The sequence below is a fragment of the Podarcis raffonei genome, chromosome 18 (genome assembly GCF_027172205.1).
Source record: "Podarcis raffonei isolate rPodRaf1 chromosome 18, rPodRaf1.pri, whole genome shotgun sequence".
Classification (NCBI taxonomy): domain Eukaryota; kingdom Metazoa; phylum Chordata; class Lepidosauria; order Squamata; family Lacertidae; genus Podarcis; species Podarcis raffonei.
This window is the reverse complement of record NC_070619.1, coordinates 1491116-1518844: the sequence shown is the minus strand read 5'-3', so window position 1 is coordinate 1518844 and position 27729 is coordinate 1491116. Positions and strand designations below refer to the sequence as shown.

The 27729-nt window shown below is 47.6% G+C and overlaps 1 protein-coding gene across 3 annotated transcripts; it reads left to right on the top strand.

Moving 5' to 3' along the window:
• The first annotated feature begins 511 nt into the window (after positions 1 to 511).
• LOC128405671 (semaphorin-4E-like) lies at positions 512 to 26477 on the top strand. 3 transcript variants are annotated; one of them, XM_053372535.1, is made up of 15 exons: positions 512 to 592; positions 3063 to 3234; positions 4429 to 4574; positions 5185 to 5244; positions 6081 to 6179; positions 7892 to 7991; positions 10883 to 10993; positions 14261 to 14406; positions 14674 to 14849; positions 16820 to 16976; positions 17114 to 17339; positions 18061 to 18176; positions 18986 to 19152; positions 20385 to 20437; positions 25584 to 26477. In XM_053372535.1, the coding sequence occupies exons 2-15, from the start codon at positions 3117 to 3119 to the stop codon at positions 26366 to 26368; spliced, it is 2460 nt and encodes an 819-aa protein (XP_053228510.1). In that variant the 5' UTR covers positions 512 to 592; positions 3063 to 3116; the 3' UTR covers positions 26369 to 26477. The 3 variants fall into 3 exon arrangements, with proteins under 3 accessions (XP_053228510.1, XP_053228511.1, XP_053228509.1); XM_053372534.1 differs by lacking the exon at positions 512 to 592 and adding an exon at positions 1889 to 2197; XM_053372536.1 differs by lacking the exons at positions 512 to 592; positions 5185 to 5244 and adding an exon at positions 1887 to 2197.
• The last annotated feature ends 1252 nt before the right edge of the window (positions 26478 to 27729 follow it).

Genomic DNA, 27729 nt, shown 5'->3' with positions numbered 1-27729 from the left:
TAGAAGTTTAGGCTCGTAAGAAAACTAATTCGTATAATTATTTTTTGTTCTTTTATGTATTTCCCCCGCCCCCCGTTTTTTAAATGCTGTAAACTGCCCTGAGATATACGGATCATCATCATCATCATCACCATCATTATTACAAAACACAGAATTGCAGTAAGGAGTAGGGTGTAAGGAGATCACAATAATTGGCAATCTGTTTGTTTAAAAGTCCAGAACTGAAGCCTGCCTATTGATTGATTGATTGATTGATTGATTGCTTTCTTGCAAAGCTGCTGCTGCTGATTATTATTATTATTACTAGTACTACTATTACTATTACTACTATTTACTTATTGTTATTACAAAATACATAACTGCAGCTTGGCGTAGGGTGGAGGGGCCCCAATTATTACCAATAACAATTGGTAATAATCCATTGGATGGACTGATGGATTGTTTCGAATTCCAGAACTGAAGCCTGGAGCGTCGCCCCCCCGAAGCTCCTTTATTCGCCCCGGAGTTCGGAGGGGCGGGGCCAAGTGGGGGGCGCAGGTCACGTGGGCGTATAAAAGCGCCTCCCCCCGGCCGTTTCCCCCTCCCCCGCCAGGTAATTTGAGGAGGGGGGAGCGGGGGAAGCCGGCAGAGAACCTGAAGGGAAAAGAGGGGGGGGATTCCTGATGATAATAATATTGGCAGGTTTAATAATTGGGTGGGGGTGAGGGCTGAAAATAAAGTGGGGGCGCCTGAGGGCACCTAGAAAATGGGGGCTTGTGGAAGGTGAATAAAAAGGTGGGGTTGATAAGGGCGAAATTGGGGAGGGGGCTGTATTGGGGGGAGCTGGAAGGGACCCCAAAGGCCCTCTAGTCCAGCCCCCCCCCCCGGCAAGGCATGAAATAAGGGTATCCTGAGAAGAATTTGGGGCGGAGGCGTGGGGGGGAGCTGGTAAAATTGGAGGGGAGGGGCTGCCCTGAGGAGAATTGTGGGGGGCGGGGGTTTCCTGAGAGGAATATTTTGGGGTTGGGGTGTCTTTTCTCCTAGGAAGGGCGTTGTTTTTTGTGGGGAGACGCCCTTGGAGAGTTAATATGGGGATATTTGGGGGGGGAGGGGAGATGTCCTGAGGGGGTGTGTGTGTGGGTGTGTGTACACACACGTACATATATATATATATATATATGGGTCATTACAGGACAAAGAAACAAACTGCAAAGTGATGGGGGGGCTAGGGTTCCTTGCACTCTGACGTGCTTTCAAACTGCTAGGTTGGCAGGAGCAGGGACTGAGCAACGGGAGCTCACCCCGCCGTGGGGATTCGAACCGCCGACCTTCTGATCGGCAAGTCCTAGACTCTGTGGTTTAACCCACAGCGCCTATTGTGGCAACAGTAGGATTCAAGGATTGTCTCTCATGTCAGACCTCTTCAGATGAAATTCAACAACTTAGGCCCAGTTCTTTATTTTGTATTGCAAAACTTACAAAGAATAATAAGAATAAGCTCTAAGTGGTTTGCAAAAAAATATTGCTATGATCAATAAAGCACGGTTCCAAACAACTAAAACCTTTCAAAAGGTAATTAACACTAGCAGCAAGAGATTAAAACACACTTTGTCAGTATTATCTTACATTACCTGACATTACATACGGTATTTTACATTAGCTTGTCAGCTTATCTTACAGGGTTATTGTAAACAAAAAGAGTGCAGTGGAGTTGCCTGCTTGAAGTCAACAGGCAGGGAGTTCCAAAGTGCAGGTGTCACCATGCTAAAATTGTTGCCTTCCTTCAGCTGTGGCAGGAGTTTTATGTGGCACTTGTAACCATGTTATGGGTCTGTTCTGAGTATAAGCCGCCCAGAGTGGGCGGGGTATATTATTATTATTACTACTACTACTACTACAACTACTACTATTATTATTGGAATTTGTTGGATACCTCTGGGAAATGGTATCCAACCAGCTGCACAAATATAAGCCCTGGGACACCTGGCTTGCCAGTAGTAGATGTGAAAAGGATTTAGGCGTCTTAGTAGACCACAAGCTGAACATGAATCAACAGTGTGATGCAGCAGGAAGAAAAGTGAATTCTATTCTAGGCTGCATCACCAGAAGTCTTGTGTCCTGATGAAGGGAAGTCATAATCCTGCTCTGTTCTGCAGGTCAGATCACACCTGGAGTCCTGTGTCCAGTTCTGGACGCCACAATTTAAGAAGCAAAAATGGTGATTGGTATTTGTGTGTGTGTAAGGGCTCTGTTCTAAAGGTAATAATAGGTTGGCTAGGACCCAGGAGACCTGGCTTTGGATCCACACGCAGCCCTGAAGCTCCCTAGCTGCCCTTGAGCCAGTCACTGTTTCTCAGCTGAATCTGCCTCACTGGGTTCTTGTGAGGATAAAATGGGGGGCAGGACAGAACCATGCACAGCTTACATACAAATGCACTGGCTGCACTGGCTCCTGGTGGAGTACAGGGTCACGTTTAAGGTGCTGGTTTTGACCTTTAAAGCCCTATGCGGCTTAGGACCCTCGTACCTACGGGACCGCCTCTCCTGTTATACCCCGCGGAGGACCTTAAGGTCCACAAATGACAACACTTTGGAGGTCCCAAGCCGCAAGGTGGTTAGATTGGTCTCAACTAGGGCTTTTTCAGTACTGGCCCCGACTTGGTGGAACTCTCTGTCACAAGAGACTAGGGCCCTGCGGGACTTGACATCTTTCTGCAGGGCCTGCAAGACAGAGCTGTTCCGCCTGGCCTTTGGTTTGGACTCAGTCTGACCCTTATGTTTCCCTTCCCTTAGGGTTTTGATCTATGGGCTAATTTTAAAATGAGGCTGCATTTTAAATTGTATTTTAACCCGTATTTTAATAAACTGGTTGTTTGTTTGTTTGTCCCCCCCCCCCATTATGTTTTATTGAAATTTTATTGGTGTTAGCCACCCTGAGCCCGGCTCTGGTCGGGGAGGGCGGGGTATAAATAAAAATGTGTTATTATTATTATAAGAAAGAAAGAAATTGTCTAGGGTTTATTGTAAAGTCCACCGCAGAGACTGCAAACATTGCCGTATGAAACGTGTCTTTTGCACCTCAGGTTGTTAAAGGCCACTGAGCCAACGCGGGAAAGATTGCAGGGCTCTGCAACAAAATGTCGGGCGTCATCACAGCCTTCTTTCACCTTCTTGCCCTCTGGGGAACGATCCGGTCACTCAACAACACACAGGGTCTTCTGGACTGCGTACCAAGAAAAACGGTGGTGTACCACTGTGGGTGTCCCACAACAATTGTTAATGAAAAGGGTGCTGAGGCAGTCTGTCGGTCTCTGTCAGCCTTTGTCAACCTGGTGCCCTCCAGAGGTTTTGGACTAAAACTCCCATCAATTGGAGGGCACCAGCTGACAAAGTCAGGGCTAGGGAGATCTGATACAACAGGGCAACTTCTTATTTTCTTAGAAGAGATCATTTTCATTATTGTTATAGCTGGGGTAACAGTGCATATTAGAAAGTAATAAAATGTAGTATTCAGATTATATTTGTATATGAAGGGAAAATACAAGCTTCAGAATTGTGCCAGGCAAGGAATTAATGGGTTAGTTTATGCAAACCAACCTGGCCAGGCTAGCTAAGGCTAGCTGTTAAGGAACAATGGGGAACCAAGTACTGAGCTATTAAGAATTGTCTGCTCGCCCAGGAGTGGTCAGAACTGGCAGGTTGCCAAGGTGGTGGTGGGTGTGATGTAACAGGAAAATTTGTACTTTTTGAAATCTAAATGTTTGCTGGAGGTGGAGTGTAGGAGGGACAAGCTCCTCCTGAGGTGAGAACGCTGTAAGGGCACATGAGATTGGGTCCATAAAAGGCTGGAGGCCACATAGGGTATTGCCCCTTCTGTATTCTAAAATTAACTTACTTACATCAGGTTGAATCTGGAGACTTGCATTTGTTGAACTTGGGCCCCACCAAAATCAATGTGAACATTTAGGCACAGCAGAACCTGAGTCCCATGCATTTCCATGAGAAACTTGGGGCAGCTCACTTAGTCTGGATTCAACCCCATCACCTGTAGTCCAATTTACCACTTTAAAATGCCCCTGGCAGGGAACAAAACGGAAAGGGAAAGGGTTGGATCTTTGATCCACACGGAGTAGACCCACCAAAAGAAAGCAATGCAAGAGAAACTATATAAGTAAATCTCTCTGTTTTGCAGCAGAAAGAATTATTATATGATATATAATTATATAATTCTACATCAGATCATTATGATTATAGTGACAGTAATGTTCGCTAATTTTTAATGCTATTACTGTAAGCCATTTTTGGGAAAGTGGACTGCAAATACCCACATAGTCATTTTCAAGTCATGTTTAGGTCTTGTCTTCTCTCTTCCATTTATATTCCATTTATATTTCATTGTACACAGGTTGTACATTGGCAATAAAGGCAGTGTTATTCTTATTATTATAGCTGAGAATTTTAACGTTTTTTGGAAACAAGGACTGTCCCATTTTTCCACCCTCTTCCTGAGCGAAGAAACCAACATTTTGTATGTGGGAGCCAAAGGCTATATCCTTGCTTTGGACTTGAGTGATATCTCTAAAGAAATAACCAGGGTATGTAATATTAATTTTTTTATTATTTCATTGTTTAAAATATTCACACTTGTGTGTCTTTTAGGAGACTTTTTGCAAAGAAACCAAATTGTCAGATTATTTCTAGTCCCTTGTTTTCTTTCACTTTTTTTTAAAAAGCCTGACTTAAAAGCTTTTTATGTCAGGGCTGGGAGGTGGAAAATAGGAACCTGCCTTGCCCCGGGTGAGATGACTTGTCCATTTAGTGCAGTATTGTCTACTCTGACTGGCAGTGGCTCTCCAGACTGAGAGAAGGTCTTTCCTCTTAACCTGATATCCTTCTACCTGGCGATGATGGGGAGCCTTCTGCCTTGGTGGCATGCGAGTGAGCCCCCTTGCAAGGCAAGCCGCTGGAAGAGCATCTATGGGTGGGCGAATATGCCCCAAAAACATAACAGAAAAAGCTTAACAGCTCTGGGAAAAACTGAGAAAAAAGCTCAACAACTTTGCCCCCAAAAGTAAGCCTAGTACTTCCACTTCCAGCCCAGGAAGTGTTCAGCTAAAAGCAGTGGTGACTATAAAGTAGAAAATGGAATTGGTCTGCAGTCTCCGTTCACTCATCTTAATGTTTCATTTGCTTTTGGGTTCCCAGGAGGCCTGGTTTGCCCCAGAGAACAGGAAGCTTGAGTGCCTTCGACGAGGAAAGAGTAAAGTAGGTCTTGGCCGTGGTGCTTCTGGGTCACTTTAGCAATGTGGGTCTCTGTCCAGGAACAGGGTGCAATCAATGGACTCCAACTGCCCTCCCTGGAGACGGTAACTCTCCGGAGGCAGATTTGGGACCTCTGGCTGCAAATCTTACCCTCACCAGTTTTAGGAAGCTGCCTTACACACTAAGTCAAACCATTGGTCCATCTAACCCAGACTGGTGACTGGGAGCGGCCCCTAACACCAGTTCTAATGTACTGGCTCCCGGTACATTTCCTAGCAAAATCCAAAATGTTGGTGCTGACCTATAAAGCCCTAAATGGCCTCGGTCCATAGACCTGAAGGAGCAAGGGCCTTCTGGTAGTTCCCTCACTTCAAAAAGTGAGGTTACAGGGAGCTGGGTAGAGGGTGGCAAGATGGGACACCCTCCCATCAGATGTCAAGGAAATAAACAACCATAAGACTTTCCCAAGATATCTGAAGGGATATCAGTAAGTTTTTAATGTTTGATATTTTGCTGTGTTTTGATTCTGTTGGAAGCTGTCCAGTCAGATGTCCAGGGTACGTATTGAATTATTATTATTATTATCATCATCATCACCACCATCATCTACCCTGACGGGCAGCGGCTGTCCAAGGCATCTCTCTCAGCGAGTTGCTGAGTCTTTGAATGAATGAACAAATCCCTGCTATCTCCAGTATTGTATGTCAGGTGACTTTTGAGTCTAGACTTGGCTGCTTAACTCCAGTAGCAGAATAGCTTTCAGAGCTACGTGTGCTTTTGATCTGTTTCCCCCTTCCCCCCACTGTTTCATTTTGTGTGCTTTTTTTTATATAAAAAAGGCAGATTGCCAGAATTACATCCTCATTCTGCATAAGATAAATGCCACCAGCTTATATGTTTGCGGAACCAATGCGTTTAATCCTGCTTGTCGTTACATGGTAAGTTTGCAAAATACGCTTCGTGGAACACCTATAGGTATCGTGCCCACTGTCAGGGACTGGGCAGACGCAGAGGAGGGATGGAGACCACCTCCCCAGGAGCTTTCCAGAGGGGAGGAAGGGGCAGATAGTATAGCTCTACAGGACTGGTTCGACACAGGGCACACCCCAGAGGAAGAACAAGAGGGAAGAAGTTGGGAAATAATGGGAGATGAGAATCTAGGTAGCATTGAGCAGGCAGAGCCCAAGCAGCAGCTGACTGACGCGCTGTCACTGGGGAGACTTCCAGAACCCATTCCCTCCCCACAAACCAGGCGTTCACTGAGAATAGCAGAGCAGAGGGACTGAAGGCAGGTGGCCCTGAACAGCAACTGTATGAGAGGGGAGGAGTCTGATGAACAGGGAAGTACGAAGAAGGGGTGTGTCCTGTGTGTGGAGCTTCATTCAGAGCCACATTAGATACTGAAAGGTGCTTGGTTGCCTTGCCTTGACATCTGGAATAATAGTAAAAAGAACTAAAAAGCCTGTGTTTTCTCTGCCTTTCTGCTTTCCTGGGCAATCAGCCAGGAGCTGTCAACAGCACCCTGACACCTCCCCTTTCTCATATAGTGTAGTTGGGGGAGGGCCATAGCGCAGAGGGGGAGCAACTGCCTTGAATGTAGAAGGTCCCCAGGTTCAAGTCGCCAGTGGCACCTGCAGCTGGGGCTGGGAGAGTTTCCTGTCTAAAACCCTGAATAGCTGCTACCAGTCTGTGCGGGCGATACTAGGCCAGTTGGACCACTTGCCTCAGTAAAAAGCAGCGTCCTGTGTTAGCTCCGTTGGTTAGCTCATGGTGCTAATGATGCCAAGGTCATGGGCTCAATCCCCTAATGGTCCAAGAGGTCTTCGGTTCCTGCTTTGCAGGGGTTTGGACTAGATCAGGGGTCTGCAACCCACGGCTCCGGAGCCGCATGTGGCTCTTTTACACCTTTGCCGCGGCTCCGGGGCGGATACTAGCGAGGGGAGGAGGTGCATTGTGCGCCCCGACACTCCCCACTGTGGCGGGCGCTGTACTGGCTGTGATGTCGCATGGGGACGGTGCGTGCGTTAGTCACGCACCGTCCCGACGTCACCTTCCCGCCCGCTGTCAGATCGCGGCTCCGGAGATATGTTTGTTTTAAATGTCGCAATGGTTTTGCAGCTCCCAGGTTTTTTTTCTTTGGAAACGGGTCCAGTAGCTCTTTTTGTCTTAAAGGTTGCAGACCCCTGGACTAGATGATCCTTGGGGTCCCTTCCAACTCTACAATTCTATGATTCTATGTTCTATGATCTGTGAGTTCTGTTCCCCTTAAAAGCATTATTTATTTGTTTATGTTGCTTTAAAGCATATATGTCTACTTCAGAGTAACTTCTCTTAGGTTTTAACTCTTAAAGTGCGCAAGGAGCTCTGGCAGCTAAAACCCTGTTCTTTGAGCAAAGCTTTCAGTAGCAGAAGTGCTTGATGCTTTATTGTGTTTTTATATTTTGCTGGTAGCTGCCCTGAGTGGCTGGGGCAACCTAGGAGAGTCCTGATGGTTGAACAGAGAGGCCTGCATCTATTGGCCCATCCCCTTCTCACCTCTTGCCCCTTCCATCCCTGCCATGTGGCCCCCTGAGGGAATGTGGCCTCACCTTGGCTGCTGTCTCTAAACAGAAAAGCTCTGCTCATTTGGTTTTGCTTGGTTTGCAAATAGGTCATGGACAATAGGAAGCTAAAGCTGCTGTCCAAGGTGGTAGAAAGCAGGGGAAGATGCCCCTTTGAGCCGAGGACACGATACACGTCTCTGGTGGTTGGTGAGTTTTCTCACTGTCACAACACCATCAGGAGGGAGCTGAGATCTTTCCCACTTAGTCATGCCTGCCGAGTGCTAATTGTTCCAATTAGGTGTTTGGGATATTTTGGATCAGGTGTGTCCTTTCAGGCCTTGAACAAAAGACTGGCTTGGAAAGGGCAATCATTTTTTTAAAAAATATATTTATTGAAATTTCCAAAAAAATATAAAAGAAAAACAGAAAAGAAAAAAGAGAGAAGAAAAGAAAAAGAAAAAGCAACAGTTGAAAAAGTTTACATTACTTACTTTCCATACCCAATTTCCTTGACTTCCCCACACCTGCCCTTCTTGTATTCCAATTCCAATTTTTAGCTCAGCAAATTTTTGTCCCCACACTTTACCTTGTTTCCTCTAATTCATTTTACTTAATCAATTTTAACTTATAAACCTCAATCTTTATATTTCAAAACTTATTCTTAAAATACTTTTCCTAAATTCACCCCATCAATTTAATTAACCCATTTTAACTTAAAAACCTCAATCTCTATACATCAACACTTATTCTTAACAATCTTTTGCTAAGGTCGGCCCCAAATCCCTTCCCCAAAATCCCCATTTTTATGTTAGTGGCAAAACCAACTTAATTAAACCAAAATATATTTGTACACCCTTTGGATTCCCAAAGCCCTACCACCCCCTTTCCCGGTTTCGATCCCCAACCAAAGTCCATCAGTCCATCTGAAATCAGCCTGGCGACCTCATATCCGAGGCACTTAACTGTCTCTCAATTTCTCTCTGCCGGTTTTTTTTATAGTCCTTTATTTTAAATTCTGAATCTCGAAGAAGCTCTGTTCCAATAAGGTCCATATTTCTTCCAGCCAGACCTCCATATTTAACAATGGAGCCAAGATCTGGTTTCTTACTTCTCATAAGTCCAAATGTCCCAAAGGCTCCAAATTCCACATTAGCCAAATTTGTATTCCATATGTCTTCAGATCCCCATATAAGGAGATCTCTCCAATTTCCATTCTTCCCTTCCAACCAAATTTTCATCATCCTGTTCTTATTTTCCTTTATGTCCAACTTAACAGGCCTCTGGCTCTCCTTAATCGTCTGCAGCATCACAGCACCTCCTTCTTTTTCCTTCAGATCCTCATATTCCTCTTTAAACACCTCCTCAATTGACTCAAATTCCTTCTCCTGTTTGGCTGTAAGGATTTTTGGATCAACAACAACACTTCCCTGTTCATCTGCAGGAACTTGAATCATATCCTTTCCAGGCTCAGCAACTTTATTTACTGTTCCCTTCATTATTGTGACATTCACAGTCAAAACATTTGTCTGCTCCTGCAGTTTTCCCAGAAGCGTGAAGGTCTTTTCCAGTTCAGCCAGTATTTTTCCACTTACCGCCATTTTTGTAATGTCCTGAACCCCCTCTAGAGGGATTCTAGTTACTTAATGTCTTCCAATTTCCACCCAAAAGACAAGTTAACCTTTTCTTCTTTATTTTTAACAATTTGTTACCAAATTGTATCAAATGAAACCAGCAAAGACAGCAGAAACAAAGTTCTCCTTTCCCCCCCCAACTTTGACAGCTAATTTGACAGCTGTCAAAATCTTTATACCTCTTCCGCAGGCCCTCTCACCGATCGCTCCCGGGTCTTGGGGGAGGAGTGAATTCCGTTCTCAATGTTAGCTCTTATCCTCCAGCACAGTCACTTAAATTGGCCCAATATAAAGTTAATTGCTTTTTTCCACAAAAAGAAAGGTATTCTCACAACCTTAGTAATAAAATCCTTGCTTTACGATGTTTATAAGGCGGGTAGGCAGACTTCCTTTTAACACCTTGCCCGATCGTGCCGAATTCCCAATAATAAAATTTCCCTTTTAAGTCCAATTACCGTGTTACTCACGGGTCGTTACTTTTGATCCAAATGTTCAAAGGAAGAAGTTAGCGCTCTCCGTCCATGGCATGCGGCTTCACTCAGCAGGGGAAGCAGTCGAACTCTCAGCACCACGCCGCTCTCCGTCCCCCGTTCCAGAGCCTTTAAAAAGGCTCCTTTGCGGGTCGGGGGGGGCGCAAATGGTGCCCGCCGAATCACCAGGTCCACAGGCTTCAGCGCCTGTGGTTTCTAAGGGTCCCCGCGTCGCCGCCGCGGCAGAACCCGACCCCTGTTGAGCCGATTCCCTCCAGAGCTCGGAGGGAATCCGCCATTAGACGATGGCGCCAACCCGGAAGTTGGAAAGGGCAATCAGAAAGCCGATTTATTTTTATTTTGTTACACACAGCCCAGTCTGTCTGCTTGCATAAAGCCTCCTCGCCCGCCCCGCCCCCCGTGGACTTTCCCCAAACTTAGTCATGTCCATCCATTTCAATGGATCTGCCCTGAGTAGGGCTAACACTGGATACAGTTCTGAGATGCTAACAGCATTCTTCCAGCTCCACCCACCTTTAATCCTTCCTTCTTGGGTGCTTAAGATTTTGAATGATTCTGGGTCATGATTGTGGCCAGGATTTATGTTAGGCAGGGGCCTGGACACCCACCTGTCATCATCCTCTGTCTGGCTCCGTCTAGCAGATTTGGAATGAAATGTCTTCTTTTGACCCCAAGCACTCAGAAAAATCTGTCAAAACATTTGGCTGGAAACCCAGCCAGATGGGTGGGGTATAAATAATAAAATTATTATTAAATCATTATTTCAAATATTCTGGTTATTTATACTTTTAGTTAAGTATTTTTATTTATTTACTTGATTGGGGGGGCAGCTGCCCCCAGGCTACGCCCATGTACTCGCTTGACCTGCTTCTGAATATAGCCATCAGCCTGTCATGCACACACAAAATACTTGCCTCTTCTCTGTAATTAGTGCCAGAGATTTTTAAAAAGCCTGTCTCTTTATTCTCCTGCCCAGACGGTGCACTTTATTCCGCCACTTCAAACAACTTCTTGGGTTCGGAGCCAATTATACTACGGAGTCTGAGGAATCCTTTAAGGACAGAATTTAAAGCATCATGGCTTAACGGTAAGTCTCTTTTTAAAAAAAGGTATGTCCGCCAGGCAGATATCGCCAATTAATGGAGCTTGGAGGTGCAGTGCTTATTTCGATCTCGTGATCTGCCCGCCTCTGCCTCTTGTCATGTACTGGGCCCTTTGCACATGCAATTAAATCTGCCATTGTTGGAAAACACACACCCTGCCTCGGCGTCATCTGGCGAGAAAGCGGCGCAGCAGCCAAACGCTACGTGCACAGCTTTTCTTTACATGGTAGCTTAAAAAGCAGGTTTTCATTAAAACACCAAACAGATTTTGTTAAAGGGAGATCTTTAAAAAACAAAACAAACCATCAAACCAGGCTAGTGCTGGAGGGGATGTTAAAAGTTGCACAAGTCCATGTTTTAAAATGCAGTATCCCAGTCCTTAGATTGAAAGAGATCCAGGGAACTGGTGCACAGGTTTGGTTCAGGAAAGATTTGGGTTGGGGGTGAGTAAAAATGTGTTGTCACTGTGTCCTCCACAGTCGGCTGACCTTTGCTTATGCCCCATTACTGTGCATGTGGTGCATACGCTGTTAACCCTGCAGATAGGGCTGAGGTGGCAGCAGCAATTGGTGCAATGGCTAATGAGGTCACAAAGGCACACTAGAGCAAATGGAAGTCAATTTGGGCTGGCTCCTTTGCGTGTGGCCTAAGCCACAGCCATCACCTCCCCACCCACCTAGCCAGCTTCTTCCAAGCTGCACCTCTCACAAAGCAGTTGGGCAAGGACAGGCACTTGTAAATGCACCGAGCATTTCTATAAAAGCTAAGGCTCTCCGTATTATCTTGACCCTGGTTCCTTCCTAATTTCCTTTCCCTTCGGCCTCATTCTCCGTCTTCTCTTCGTAGAATCATGGAATCATGGAGTTGGGGCCCTGAGGGCCATCTAGTCCAACCCCCTGCAATGCTTAAGGACCACCTCTTCCCATATGAACTGACCCTGATCCTGTGTTCCGTCTCAGGCCCTTCTTCGTCTTCCTCCTCCATGAGAGATCCAGAGGGCAGCCACATGAGAATGGGTCTTTTCGGCAGTGGCTCCCCACCTGTGGAGTGCTCTTCCCAATGGAGACTCACTTTGTGCCTTCATTGCATATCTTTAACATTTCTCTATAACCAGGTCTTTGGCTGATTAACGTTCTATGGTCTTTTCAATGTGTTTGTGGGAGGGGGAATTATGAGTTTCTTTTAGTTTTATTGTGTATTTTGTGTTCTCATTTTGCATTTTATGTTGTGAAGCACCCTGTGAACTTTTAAAAAGGTTGAAATATACAAATTTAATAACTAAATAAATAAATACCGCAAATGGCTTTGCCTTCCATGGAACCACCTATGGATGCTATCACAGCCTCTCAGCCGATTAGCTTTGCAGGCTTCCCTGCTGCAAATAAGCAAGCTACAATATGGATGACCTTTCATGTCTCAACAATAAGCGCCATCTTTCAGCTTATTAAATTTTGTTATTAAATTTTTAACTTGCAATCAAGTTCCTCCCAAGGGGGCTCCGTCACCGATGTTTTTGCAATTTGTAAACGTGCTCCCCGTGATTAAGCGCTTCCAAATCAGATAATTAATCCATAAATAAAGTTCTTTAATCTGTTGACAGGCCTATTTTCACCCATTTTCCTTGCCATCAGAAAGGCTTTATTCGCTCTGCCTTGTCGCAACAGAAAGGAGATGCAAGGCAATTTAATTAATTTCTATAAACGGCCCCTTTATTTAAATGAGGGCAAGAATGTTCTCATTTAGCCTGAGTGATAACAAACTGTCCTTTCTATGAAGGAGTAATCTAGGTTTCTTTGTACCACTGGATGCCTGATGTTAATCTATGCTGATTTTTGCTGTTTTGCAAGTTTCAACACAGAAGGGGCTTGGGGAGAGAGACCCTAGCAAGGATGCACAAAACACTTAAAATTTTAAAATAAGGGAATTCATCTCTCTGCTTTTATTCAGTTTCAGGGCCTCTTGGAAATCATTGGACGATTATGTTTCCCCCTTTTCTTCTTGATGACTGCTGCGTGCTATTTTATTGTTATTTTAGTGCGCTTTATTGCATTTCTGTACACTGCCCTGGGAGTCTTGCACTGAGTGTCGGAACATCTAGAGGAGGGATCTTTCAAGTGTCTGATGAAGTGTGTTCCATTCCATAAGAGTTTGGGAATGTAAGAAGAGCCTGACCTGATCCAACAGACTCTTCTTATGTTCACATGATCCATTTAGGAAAAGGGCCCCACCAACCTCAGTCTGCCCTCACTTGTCCCCCACCTGCCTGCCTTGTTTCTTGGGGGTTTTTTTGTTGTTGTTCAGTCATTTAGTCATGTCCGACTCTTCATTACCCCCTGGACCAGAGCATGCCAGGCACTCCTGTCTTCCACTGCCTCCCGCAGTTTGGTCAAACTTATGCTAGTAGCTTCAAGAACACTGTCCAACTATCTCGTCCTCTGTCGTCCCTTCTCCTTGTGCCCTCCATCTTTCCCAACATCAGGGTCTTTTCCAGGGAGTCTTACCAGTCTACTGTTGGGCTCCCTGCCTTCCACCCTACCCATCCCCATGGGCGCCAGGTGCCCCAACGGGAAGCCCACAAGCAAGACGGACACACAAGAGCAACTCTCCCCTCCTGAGGTTTCCCTTGCCTGCCTCTTGACAGTGGCGGAAGGGCAGAGCCATCATGACTAGTAGCCATGGATAGACTTCACTTCCTCATCCTCTTTTGAAACCATCTAGGTTGGTGGCTATCACTACTGATTAGAGCTGGGTGATACCTGGTTTTCAACATCGCAGTGTATCACCAGCTAAACATCGCAATATACTGATACATCAGAATGTCTGAAATAGGGATGGAGCTGGTTTTCAGCTTTGTGATATATCAGCAGCTAAACATCACAATATGCTGATATATCACAATGTCTGAAATAAGAATGGAGTTATGTAGAGGCATTGGCTGGCTTCATGGTTTTTCCCACATTGTGATTTTTCGTGCACACACACACACACACTCTATATATTGCCAGGTCAAAAATTATGAAACCGATATCACAATATGGGCTTCAAAGTGGTTTTGAACGATATATCGATGCTATAACATATTTTTTGTTGGGTGCTGCAGAACTCTCCCCTTTTGGTATCAGGGGGCGTGGATTCCCTCCTAAAAGAATCATGAAGTTTGGAAGTCTGAGTGGCGAGAGTACGGTGCTTCAGCTGGTTAGGATCTCTGCCCCTGACATTGAACAATAACCCTGTGTCATTGTCTTCTTCAGAGCCCACCTTCGTTCACATGGATCTCGTGCAGGAGAATGGGGCAGGCTCCGACTCGGACAGAGTTTATGTCTTCTTCACAGAAGCGGCGGTTGAGTTTGACTTCTACGACAAACTTCTGGTCTCGCGAGTAGCCCAGATCTGCACAGTGCGTACCTGGACCCCTTGATTGTCTTACCAGTGCGGGAAAGGTCCTCCATCCCTAGGCTACAACATGGCACCTTCAGCTCTGTGTGGAAGGGGTGGGAGAAAGAGAAAAGGGGGTGCTAGGAAGAAAAGGACTGGCCCCATCCACTTAGCTCTGGCCCTGCCCACTATTGGCATCAAGCTCCCCCAGCCCTGCCCAGGGAATGGCCCTGATTCAGGGGAGGGGGAAGAGCTGCTCGCTGCTATCTTGCTGGGTTATTTTCCACAGGCTGATCTCGGTGGGAGGCGCACCCTGAAGAAAAAGTGGACCTCCTTTCTAAAGGCCACCCTTGTCTGCTCAGCTCCTGAATCAGATTTTCAGTTCAATGTCCTCCACGCCATCTTCATGATCAAAACAACCAACTGGCGGGAAAGCATCTTTTATGGGATTTTCACCCAGCAGTGGTAAGGTTTTCTCACAGCCGTAAGAACATAAGAAGAACACTGCTAGGCCAGCCTGCTGTCCTCACCGTGGCCAAACAGTTGCCCCAAAGGGAAGCCCTCAAGCAGGGCCTGAGCACAAGAGCCCCCTCCTCTCCTGTCCTTTCCCGCACCTGGGATTTGGAGGCAGAGCCTGGCCATCAGGGCCAGAACCAATCAAGAGCCTTCTCCTCCATGAGTTTCTTTTAAAGCCATCAAAGTTGGCAGCTGTCACTGTCTCCTGTGGCAGGGAGTTTCATAGTTTAAATGTGTGCTGTGTGAAGAAGGACTGTGTTATAAGAATTCTAAGGTCTCAAATATAGAATAAATGTTCATAAATGCACAAGGTAAGCACACATACACCAGTAAATAAATCACATGTCTGAAATAGTTCTGGGGGGCAATCCTGATGTCATCTTGATTCTTAATAACCCAAAATATTTCCTCTACAGAAGGAAATATATTGGAGAAACCTTTCCCAGTAGTTCTTTTCACTTACAAACCCTACAAAATCTGTTTTAAGGGCATATTTGTGTATGAATAGGGTGGGCCTCTGCTTGAAGAACTAAAGTATTTAACATCTCAAAAGAATGGCCAGGCTGCCCAGGTAATGCAGTCAGTAAAACATTATCAGGTATCCTGGCAGACAGGAGAGATGACTGCACACTCAAATTTTTGTGCTGGAACCCCTCTTTCTGTGATGTATGTATGATGCTTTTAGTTAAGTCTTTGGCTAAGGGGTTGGGCAATGTCTAAAGTATTTAAAAGTGTCTGCACACTTTGTTCTCGGTCTCTCACATCCTTGCAAGGAGGGCGGGGTACTCTGTTGCAACAGAAAAATAAAGATCTGCCTTGCTTTCTCTGGATCCTACCTCCATCCATTCTTCTCATGGACTTAGGGGACTCAGAGCCCATTGGGGAATTGGGCAGCAAAAGCCAACCTCCAGCTTTTCCTTCAAAAAATGGTGGGGAACATGTGCTGTTGTGAGCATAAAGCAGAAACCGCGGCCACCATAGCGGTGCAGCTACCCCAGCCTTCTTTGCGTGTTTTCCCTGCAACTCCCAACAGCTCAGATAAGAGCACATGGCAATGACGACAGAACTACATCAGCCATCCCACAGGAATGGCAGAAAAAGCCTCACTAAAGGCCCCCTAACATGGCAGCAACACAAGCTTTTATTGAGGTCTTGTGAATAATTGACAGATACAACTTAAGGGCGGCCCACATTTCAGTACCCTGGTTTGACTCAAGGCAGAAGTCTCCTTTGTGAATAATTTTCTCCCCACTGCCCCACCCTTTCTGTTTCTGACTTTTTCATACAAAGAAGCTTTGTCACCAAAGGGTGATTGGGAAAAGCAGGCATCTCAAGATTGCAATTAGCACCTGAGAAACAGTGAATGCATCGTGCAGACTGTGTGGCCGAGCTGTGCTGTTGTTCTTTCCCCCCCACCCTGTAGAATTAGTGTTGCCAAACCTCTGCTGGAGCAAATGGGAGAGAAGTGCCTGTTTCTGTAAGCAGTAAATTGGTAAAATAACCAATTCTTTGTTTATTCGGGAGGCACTGTGGTTCACTGTGGTGAGCCACCTGCTTTGCATACAGAAAGTTCAATCTCTGGCATCTCCTGTTTGGGGGAAAAAAGGTTGGAAAGGGAAAGATCTTTCTCTGCCTGAGAACTTGGACCATGCTAGCTGTACAATCTTTGGGTTGCTGGACAGCCAAGGATAAGGCAGCTTCATAGGCTGAGCCCAAATCCCCCCACCTTCAGAGATGGCTGCTTCTTGCATCTCTGCATGATTTGCTTCTTCCACTTCTGAAGAGTGGGAGGGAGTTTTTATCTTATTTGTGGGCATATTTCTTCATCAGACAAATCCTTTGGTTGTTCCAGAAGCAGGGAGGCATTCTGGAAAGACGTGCTCTGTCGCAGAACTTATTTCCTTTCCATCTTGTTTCAGGGGGAGATTGGACATCTCGGCCATTTGTGCATTCAGGATGGAAGCTGTTCAAGACCTCTTCCAGAAAGGAAACTTCAAAGGCCCCCTTGCCGTTGAGAATTCACATGCAAAATGGGTGGTGCACAGGGGAGAGGTCCCCACGCCTCGGCCGGGCGCTGTAAGTTGTCCCCCTCCCTTCCCTGGTTGACCATCTATGCCCCCATGTGGTAAGTGTTCAAGTGGATATCACTGGTGTGTACCAAACAGGTGAACGTCTGAATAAAAGGAATACTGTAACCATCTTCCTTTTTCTAGTGCCTCAACATTTCTGCCAGGCACCAGGAGGGATACAGCTCTTCCCTTGACTTGCCGGACAGAGTCCTCCAGTTTGCCAGGGACCATCCCCTGATGGATGGCACCGTGAACCCCATCGGCCACCAGCCGGTGTTGGTCAAAAGAGGCGTGCGATACACACATCTTGTGGTAGACCAAACTAGTGGCATGGATAATGCAACGTACGACATCCTTTTCCTAGGGACAGGTAGGCCAACTTCCTAGATTGGGAATCGCCAGCATGGCACAAGCAGGTGCCCGTGTGCCCTCTGCTACCTCCCATGGAGTCCGCTGAAGGTCTCAGGAAACACCTCCAAAATCTGCCATGCTTGAGAGACTCTGCTTTTCCTGCTCAGTTCCTTCTTGTGCTGACTCACCTTCCTTTTGCTGGGTGCCAAGATGGGGCGGTCATCCTCCCATCTGTTCCAAACAAAGGAGAGGGGCAAAGAACTTCTTTCTTGGAGTGAGAGTGGTGGGGGCTGATGTAGGCATCCCCCCCCCCGCAAGGTTGACGGGGCGGCTACCGGGAAGCAGGGGATGTCCCTATTTTCATCAGACAAATGTGGGAGGATATGGAGGTTATGCGACCCCTGAGCCGAGGAGATAAGTAACTACACATACCTTTAGAAGACATCTGAAGGCAGCCCTGTGTAGGCAAATTATTAATGTTTAATGTTTTATTATGGTTTTTTTATATATGTTGGAAGCCACCCAGAGTGGCTGGGGCAAGCAGCGACTTTACCAAGGTCTTTTTGGCTTCTTTATCAGATGAATAAAGTACCTTTTTAGGAGGGCGGGAGTCAACCTCACATTTTTCCTGCTTTTGAGTAATTTAGACCTTGGTTCCTTCAAAACAGTGGTCCCTTCTCTTCTTCTCCCCACTCCATTTACTTTAATTGGGGTTTAAAAGTGTGCTTGATTTTGTGCAGATAAGGGCTATTTGCATAAAGCTGTCAACCTCCAGGGGGAGATTTTCATTGTGGAAGAGTTACAGCTGTTTCCATCTCCAGAGCCTGTGCAGACACTCAAGCTGGCTGCACAAAAGGTAGGACATCTGTCCTGATCCATCCATTCTGGTTTCTCTCAGTTACTCATCTTTCCGAAATTTCAGTTCAGCTTTCTACAATTCTGCAGCAATTTGCAGTTTATTTATTTTCAAGTTTTGAAAATCCAGTGACGTTTGGGTCTGAATTTCTCCCCACGGTGACCTTTTTCATTGCAGTTTCCCCTTTTGCAGAGCAGTTTCCCCCAGCACAATGCATTTTTGTATGTTAGGCATTTTTATGTTTAACCTGTCATGTGTCAGTTTCGTACTTGTTGCCTGGCTGGAGAACTGCAGTGCCAAAACCGGAGAAATTAAAATTTGAAAGAGTGGCTGCCTTTTGGCTTGGCCTTTAAATGCCTACATGGGCTGTGCAGCATGACACCACACCTTCCTCACCGTTTACCCTTTTCCTTTCACATCATTTTATTCATTTGGTTATTGCATTTGCACCCCACATTTCCCTCCAAGGTGCACCTGCTTCTCCTCTAATCCCCACTACAGCCATGTGAGGTAGGTCAGGCGGAGAGGCAAGGAGTGGCCCACTGCCGCCCAAGTGGGGATTTGAACCATGGCACCCCAGGTCCTAGCCTGATGTGTCTTCTTCTGCCTGCCCTTTTGCGTGTATCTCTTTCATGTACAGTTTAGTCCAGTGCAGGAAAGATGTCTTAGAATCAGAGTTGGAAGGGACCACAAGGGTCATTTGCCCAGCCCCCTGCAACATGCCCAACATGGCCCTGAGATTAAGGCTCTCATGCTCCATGCCAGCTGAGCTACACCGCAGTCTTGTCTGCTTGGTGCTCCCTTTCCAGGGCCTGCTGTATGCTGGGTCTGCCTCCCGGCTGGTGCAGCTCCCCGTGGCCACCTGCAGCCGGTACAAGTTCTGCCTCGACTGCGTCTTAGCCAGGGATCCTTACTGTGCCTGGTCACGGCCTCTTGGCGCCTGCATCCCCATGGCGAACCGGTCTGGGGGTTTGCGGTGAGTAGCACAACCCCTGCCCTGTGGGATACATAATAACAATAGCTATTAGCATTTATGCAGCATTTGAGAGGGGTTGAAAGCTACGCCGTGCATTATTTACCATTCACTTAACATCACTGCCTCTCATTTCACTCTGAGCCCTCTAGGCGACCTCCGTGCCTGTAACTGAAACGAACACACATTATTCTTCTGCTCACTACTGCTCCCACCTCCCTTTGTTTAGTGTGGCATGCAGAAGGGCCAGGATCCACCCCAGCGTCTCTACACAGGGCTGGGGGAAAACCCCATCTGACACCCTGGAGAGCTACTTCTGGGGCAGATGGACTCTCTTGGTGTAAGGCACCTTTCTGTGCTTCTGTTTCAATAAGCTCTTAAGCCAAAGCCAGGAGGACTTTAACTTTAAGGGCTGGAGCATGCAGAAGGTCCTCTGCATCTCCAGGCAAGACCAGTATTGCCCAAACTCCCAGCTGTTTTTGGACTACAATGCCAATCATCACTGACCACTTGACCTGATAGTTAGGGATGGTGGGAGTTGTAGTCCAACAACAGCTGGAGACCCAAGTTTGGGAAACTCTGGAGACAATCGTGAGCTAGATGAACCAGCGATATGACTTGACACGAGGCAGCTTTGTGGTTTTCCGTGGAAAACTTAGCTCTTTGTTCAAGACCATGAGGACTAGAATCTTAAATTTATCTGTAAAGGAAGGAAGAGTGGTCTGACTCAGTAGAAGCTCCCCTCTGTACCCCTGTGAATCAGAACCTTTCCTCAGAACCATGAGGATTAGGATTTTAGTTTATTTTGAGGGGGAGGACCATAGTTCAGTGACAGAGCCCTTCATGTCCAGAAGATCTCACGTTCCATCACCGGCATCTCCATCTGGGGCTGGGGAAAAGCTTCTCGTGTCTGTTACCAGAGACTGAACTGGTCTGGCACAGTGTGCTTCCCACCTACCAGGCTCCAGCCCTGCCTGTGCGGAGAATAAACGCTCAAGGTGAGGCTTTGAAACCCACGCACTCTCAGCCATACTTCAGCGTGCGCCACCGAAGCACATTGTTCTCTGCTCTCTCTTCACAGGAGAGTCCCTGTTGGCTCCAAGCCCCTCAGCCATGATTCTGTGAATTTCAAGGCCAGGCGAGGATGTTTTCTGAGAGAAGTGGTTGCGCAACGCCAAATGCTTTTTCATGCCTGCATGAAGTATTCATGTTAATTTGCCTCTTCCTCCCTGCAGGGATCTGATTCAGAGTGTCAGGAATGGTGATGCCTCCAGGTGCCCTGAAGTGGGTAGGGGAATGTTTTTTTCATATGTATATATTTATTATTGTTATTATTATTTTCTGGAGATCATAGGGTCTGTAAGCAAGTGCTCTGCCTGGGTGTGGTTAGCCAGTTCACAAGTGGGGCTCAGGGCCAGAGGTTAAACTGGGTAGAGAAACACATGTAAATTTTACCTTTCTAAAGCTGGCGCCATAATGATCCATAGGATGCCAAGTTACAGAAGGTATACTGTGTCCAGAGCAACTGCTCCATCTGGTGCGCCGGCTGAGAGTCTGAGGTCAGCAAACTTTTTCAGCAGGGGGCTGGTCCACTGTCCCTCAGACCTTGTGGGGGGGCTGGACTGTATTTTTTTTGGGGGGGGAATGAACGAATTCCGATGCCCCACAAATAACCCAGAGATGGGTTTTAAATAAAAGGACACATTCTACTCATGTAAAAACACACTGATTCCCAGACAGTCCATGTGCCGGATTTAGAAGGCAATTGGGCCAGATCCGGCCCCCGGGCCTTAGTTTGCCTACCCATGCCTGAGACCTGCCTGCCTGCTCCCTGTCTCGCCAGAGTGGTGCATGCTCTGGTTATCTCCCGCTTGGACTGCTACAATGTGCTCTATGTAGGGTTACCTTTGAAGGTGACCTGGAAACTGCAACTAATCCAGAATGTGGCTGCCAGAGTGGTGACTGGGAGCGGCCGCCAGGACCATATAACTCCAGTCCTAAAAGACCTTCACTGACTCCCAATGTGTTTCCCAGCATGATTCAGATTATTGGTGCTGATCATTAAAGCCCTAAATGGCCTCAACCCTGTATAGCTGAAGAAGCGTCTCCACCTCAGTGGTCCAGCTAAAGAATCATTAAAGAAAACAAAAGATCTCAGTTGATGGAAACCACAGGAGGGTAGAGGAGCTCTGCTCTTGCCTGTGGGCTTCTGTTTGGGGCAGCCGCGTGGCCACTATGCAGACAGGAGGCTGGACTAGACAAGGCTGGCCTGACTCAGCTGCTGAAGGGCTCTTATGATTTCTAAATGGATCCTCCATGGACAGAGCCAGTCCACCTTAGAAGAGTGGCGAACAAGAGTGGGAGAAGGCCACTGCTGTCACCTCCTCTTTGTGGGCTTCCCTTTGCGGGAACCTGGTTTTTGCTGTAAACCGCAGGAGGGGAGAAAGGACTGTGGTGCTCGAATCCTGCCTCCTGGTTTCCCGTTGGGGCAGCAGTTTGGCCACATGGCCACCCACCCACTTTCAGACGTTGCCCACTTTTTGTGATCAGGAGATGTGCTGAAAAGTGTGAGATAAGCTGTCAAATGATGGAAAGACATATAACCTCCCCTGCAAAGAAATAAGGACAAATGCTGTCTGAAGAACAGACATCATGCAACTTCTGGATAAGCAAGTTATCTGGAGGAGCACCTCTCACATTCAGTCTTATTATGACATTTGTCTCTTCCCCCCCCACCACCCATGACTCATAAAATCATAGAATTGTAGAGCTGGGTGGGACCCCGAGGGCCATCTAGTCCAACCCCCTGCGATGCAGATGTCAAATATACAATTAAAACATTCCTGTGCTTGTGCAGGATCTGCAGGAAAAGGGCTGGGAGATGGAGGCTGCACACCCAATGGGGAAGGGAGTCCAGGCACCCATCCAGGCAGCGGGGAGGCTGCCAGGGGTTGAGATTTTAAAGGTCATGGGAGTTGGGCAGGGGAGCCACAAAACAGAGGTGCCTGTCAGTCACAGAGCTTGAGAGACAAGTCAGATGTGAGCAGCCAGTGTGAAAAGGTCGCTCTTCAGGACAAGGCTGCAGCTAGTGTTTTTATCTTTTTATTTTGTGAAAGAAAGAAATAAAGAAAGAGAAATCCTCAGGGTATCGAAGAGAGAAAAATGCCAACCTGTTGGGCAGCAGGCTGTGGCTTAAAAGGCCCCAAGTAAGCCCAGGAATCCTCTGACCTTGATGTGACCCAGCAGTTACTGATCCCAGCTGAGAATGCCTGCCAGGCTTCATTGCAAGGGATCCTTTGCAGCCTCTGTTTCCTGTCCAGAGCTCCAGCCATGTCAGTACCATAGAACCCCTTTGGCAGTGCTGGATTAAACCCTGTGGAGGCCCCTAGGCAGTCTCCACCCCCCCTCTAGTGGGATAACAGTGAACTAAGAAGGCTTGGTTGTAATTTTCTTTCAAGATCAAATCAATATTATTTTGATCCATTGTCATGGGGCCCCTAATATGTGTGGGGCCCACAGGTCGGTGCTTATTCTGCCTATTTGGTAATCTGGAACTGCCCTTCGGAACTTGACTTTGCCTGGCAACAGTGATGTCGCAGGCAGGCGGGTGGCCAGGAGCCCTGCACCTCCTTTCCAAAGAGCCTGTTGCTTTCTCCATGTTAACGGTAATGCTGCTGTCCTCCACCCAGACAGACACACATGCCCTCGCAAGCCTGCAGACACTTCTCACGTGCACACGAAATGCACTTTTGGCATCAGAGGCCATGAATGCATTTTCCTGATTTGCCACTAGTGGACGCTGTGCCATCCAGTTCCCCCTACCCTCTCAGGCCTCTCAGCCCTCCATGCAGCCTGGAGGCATTCTGTCTACATTGCAAACAACTAAAGGTAAAGGGACCCCTGACCATTAGGTCTAGTCACGGACGACTCTGGGGTTGCGGCGCTCATCTCGCTTTGCTGGCCGAGGGAGCCGGCGTACAGCTTCCGGATCATGTGGCCAGCAGGACTAAGCCGCTTCTGGCAAACCAGAGCAGCGCACGGAAATGCCGTTACCTTCCCGCTGGAGTGGTACCTATTGATCTACTTGCACTTTGACGTGCTTTCGAACTGCTAAGTTGGCAGGAGCAGGGACCGAGCAACGGGAGCTCACCCCGTCGTGGGGATTCGAACTGCCAACCTTCTGATCGGCAAGTCCTAGGCTCTGTGGTTTAACTGACAGCGCCACCCGTGTCCCTTTTGCAAACAACTACATGATCTTGAATCATAGATTCATAGAGTTGGGAGGAACCCTGATCCTACCCTCTGCAGTACAGGAATATGCAGTTGTCCCTTACGGGGATCGAACCTGCAACCTTGGCATTATCAGCATCTCACTCTAACCAATGATTTGCTTAAGGGCAAATCATTACTGTGCCCCCAGAGTCTGATTTGAACCTAGGATCACAGTTGCTGCCTCTTTGGTTAATTGCGTGCCTCTCCCTTTGAATCTGCTGCATGGCGACTTCTGATTTTTCTCAGAGGCACTGCATGAAAGAATTGTGTTTGGTTTTAAAAAAGCTTGCCTTTGCTCCCACAGGCACAGATTCCCCCCTTCTTTTGTTAGCATGAACCCCCTCCTGGCTCTAGAGAATGGGACTGAAGGCATGTTCGCTTTTTCCTTTTGTAGCCATTCTCTCGAAAGCTGCCGCCTTTAATTTTTAGCCCTGGGCTGAACCCAGGGAATTCCCGGGTGCTGGGGAGTGAATGTCAGCCGGACCAGCAACGGCGGCTTGCAGCAGAGATTGTCGGTGCCGTTGCCGCTGAGCGCATCTCGTACAAGACGGCAAATATTAAAGAGCAGAAAGCGCATTAAAATTTCAGGAGCCCCAACCCTCCGTGCAGCACATGTTAAGCAGCGCTTCCAAAGATGCGAGGAGGGGGAAACAGCAAGAATCTCTTCTCTTTCTCTGAGAGCCACTACGCAAATGGAAAACTCTTTCCTATAGGGGTCAAAGGGACAACGCTCACGTTGGCTGTATCAATCTCAGGATCACAAACACACCTAGGCCACCATGGCATGCCATCGCCAGAATGTCATTTATTGCTTTATAACATCCATCTCCCACCCTTCCATCACAAACCGGGACCTCAGAGCTGCTAGCTACCACCCTAAAACCCTCAAGTGCTTGTAAACTAACAAAGCAGCCACAAATGGCAGGAAAAGAACATCAGCAGCACAACCCAAGTCAAATCAGGTCTAAGAGCACCCTGATGAAACAGGTGCGAGCATAGATTAAATGTGCTTCGAAATACTATTGCCCTAAATAAGATTTATTTATATCCAGCTCAGCCCAGAGAGCTCAGTTGGTTAGAGTGCGGTGCTGACAACGCCAAGGTTGCAGGTTCAGTCCCCACATGGGACAGCTGCATATTCCAACATTGCAAGGTCTTGGACTAGATGATCCACAGGGTACCTTCCAACTCTATGATTCTATGAAATATCCACCTATTTAACAGGTGATTTGCTGACTCATTTTTGACCTGGGATAGCTCGGTTGGTAGTACATGAGACTATTAATCTCAGGGTTGTGGGTTCGATCCACACGTTGGGCGAAAGATTCCTGCATTGCAGGAGGTGGGACTAGATGGCCCTTGTGGTCCTTTCCAGCTCTACAATTCCATGATTCTAAATGTTCAAAAGGGGTGGGGTTAGCCAGCTCTGGGTACTGCTACCAAAAAAAACTGTCCCACATTTCCGCCCTCTGCACCTCAGGTGGTGGTGGGGGCCCTTGCAACTGTTGACAGGGTTTGTGCTCAAGGGCATAGAGGGCTTTTTAAAAAACAGAAGGACTAGAAGCTTAAAGTTACCTAACGGTGACTGGAAAACTACAACTAATCCGGAAGGTGGCAGCTAGACTGGTGACTGGGAGTGGCTGTTGGGACCATATAACACCAGTCCTGAAAGACCTACATTGGCTCCCAGTATGTTTCCGAGCACAATTCAAAGTGTTGGTGCTGACCTTCAGAGCCCTAAACAGCCTTGGCCCAGACACTGAGGTCCAGCTCCGAGGGCCTTCTGGCAGTTCCCCCACTGCGAGAAGTGAGGTTACAGGGAATCAGGCAGAGGGCCTTCTTGACGTTGGCACCCGCCCTGTGGAATGCCCTCCCATCAGATGTCAAGGAGATAAGTAACTATACAACCTTTTGAAGATATCTGAAGGCAGCCCTGTATAGGGAATTTTTTAATGTTTAATGTTTTATATATGCTGGAAGCCTCCCAGAGTGGCTGGGGCAACCAGTTAGTTGGAGTGGGGTACTACTCCTACTAAAAATGATCATAATAAGAAGCAAAAGAGTGCAAGGGCTGTAGGAGGAGGTTGGCAAGGTCTTTGAAATGATGGAAGGAGGTGAGTGTAGCAGAAGGGTAACCACCCCTGGCTTCTTTCCTTTCTCAGCTAAGAACGTCAGGAGGCTCCCTGTCCCCCTGGGTAGCAGCCCACATCTCAGCTGCAGCTCTCTGTCCAGCCTGGCCACGTCTGTCTGGACATTCAATGGCAGCAGCCTGCAGGACGAAGAGCCCAAGTATCTCTTCCACGCCAGGGGACTGGTCGTGTTTAACATGACGGCTTCTGACACCGGGCTTTACGAGTGCCAGTCTGTTGAGACATCCAACGGAAGAGAATTCCGCATCTCCATGTCCACCTATTTCCTTTACCTCCAGCAAGAGAGCAGCTTCGCTGTGGCTCCCGAGGGCGAGCCTTCAAATCGGAAGTGTGCCGTCTCTGCAGCTCCAAAGTTGCAGCCCTTGGCGTCTCTCCAGACGGAGGACCCGGCAAGGCTGGAGCAACCCCAGAGAGTCCAAGGGCTCTCGTTCACATTGGTGCTTTGGGGGGCAGCCTTTGCCCTGCTTTTCCTTTCCTTGCTCTCCTGGAACCTTTACCAGGGCCACCTCTCTCTCCCCTGGAAAAGTGTGTGGAGCAGGAGGTCAGAAACAGTGGATGCCGTTGGGGCAGCGAGTCCCGAGCCAGAACAAACAGTCTTGATTCAGGGAAGCTTGGCCTCCTGTCCCATCTCAGGCTCGGCCAGCGAATCAGCCCTGCTGGCAAGCTCAGCCCAAGAGGCATGCAGCACAAAGGCAAAGCAGACCACCAGCCTCGCCGCAGGCAGGTCAGCCTGCTGTTCTTCAAACTGCCTGGTCAGCAAAGTCCAGCTCACTGACGAAGAAGGCCTTGCAGCATGACGGCCTTGGCAGAGGGTCCGCACCATGGAAATCCCACAAACTGTCCCATTGTGTGCCCAGGACCCCCATTTTCAGAGGGTCTGGAAAATAAATAAAAAAGTAAAGTTTATGCCAAGCTGCCTTTCTTTAATGTTAACTCGGCGGCTTGATTCCCATGTCGTTAGGCTGCCGTTGTGTCCATTGGGCAAAACTGTGACTGCTTGTCCCTTCCTTTGCCAGGATTCCTTTCTTTGTTGCTGCTGGTCAGCGCAGTTGTTGGAAACTTAGTGGCGCATGGGGGGGGGCATGTGAGTCCCAGGGCACTCGTTGCTCATCCTAATAGCGAATGCAGCTGGTGAGTGCTGCCAGGATCACCCCCAGAACAGGGTAAGTGAGAAATGGGAGACAAGTGTCGGCATGCCAGAGAGAGGGAACTACAAGGTTCGCAGCAGACAACAAAACACATTTCTTAAAAGCATGCACAGCAGCCCAGAGTTGGGAAAGGGTGGCATGCCTTGCTCAGTGTGGGGATAGTGGCAGAAAGCCCAAGCAGGAGCACACTTGTTTTTGGAGGGCAGATGCCGTGCAGTCGTTTGTTCAAGTAGTTTGTTTGGTGAGCTGTCTCCGTTTGCATCCAAACGTGACCCTCCTTTTAGGAAATTTCTGCACCATCACACATTCATTTCTTCTCAAATGGTTTCCAAGGTGTGCTTATTCCTCTCTCACAAACCAAATGAAAATCAGAAACCACTCCTTGCGCCTGAGTGTGTAGGAAGAAGAGAAGTCCATCCTGCATAGAAGAAACCCAGAGCAGACACTCATGCAGGGGTGCAGCCGGGAACCTCCTCCCGGCAGGCATCGATTCTGGTGCATCTCTGCATCAGAAGTGACAGATCCAGTCACCCCAGATGCAGAGACATGTCAGAACTGCATGCCTCCGTGGTGGAGGCTGATTGGAAGAAGAGAAAGCCAGAGTGGTGGCGGTTCATGCAGGGAGGCAATTGGCAGCCTCCTCGGAGGATAGGTACTTCCTCTGTGTGTCTACATTGGGAATGACTGAATGAGCCAGCACCACCCATTTTATTTTGTAAAAGTTACATACCACTTGACTAGGAAAAAACCCCCTCAAAGTGGTAGAATTCAGAAGCGGGGCAAAATCACCTGCCTTTCTCAGCAGAGGCTGATTGGGAAGAGGCAAAGCTGGAACAGGGACTTGTGCAGAGAGAGAGCAGGCACACTCCTGCATGCAAGAAGGGTTTGTTGAACTTCATTTCTCAAAGCATAGAGACTGGTGGATAAAGTGAGTTATTTTAAGGAAGGTGTGATTTGGCAAGTGCTTGGACAAGGCCATGCTCTACATCATCACCCGTTTTCTTTTTCTG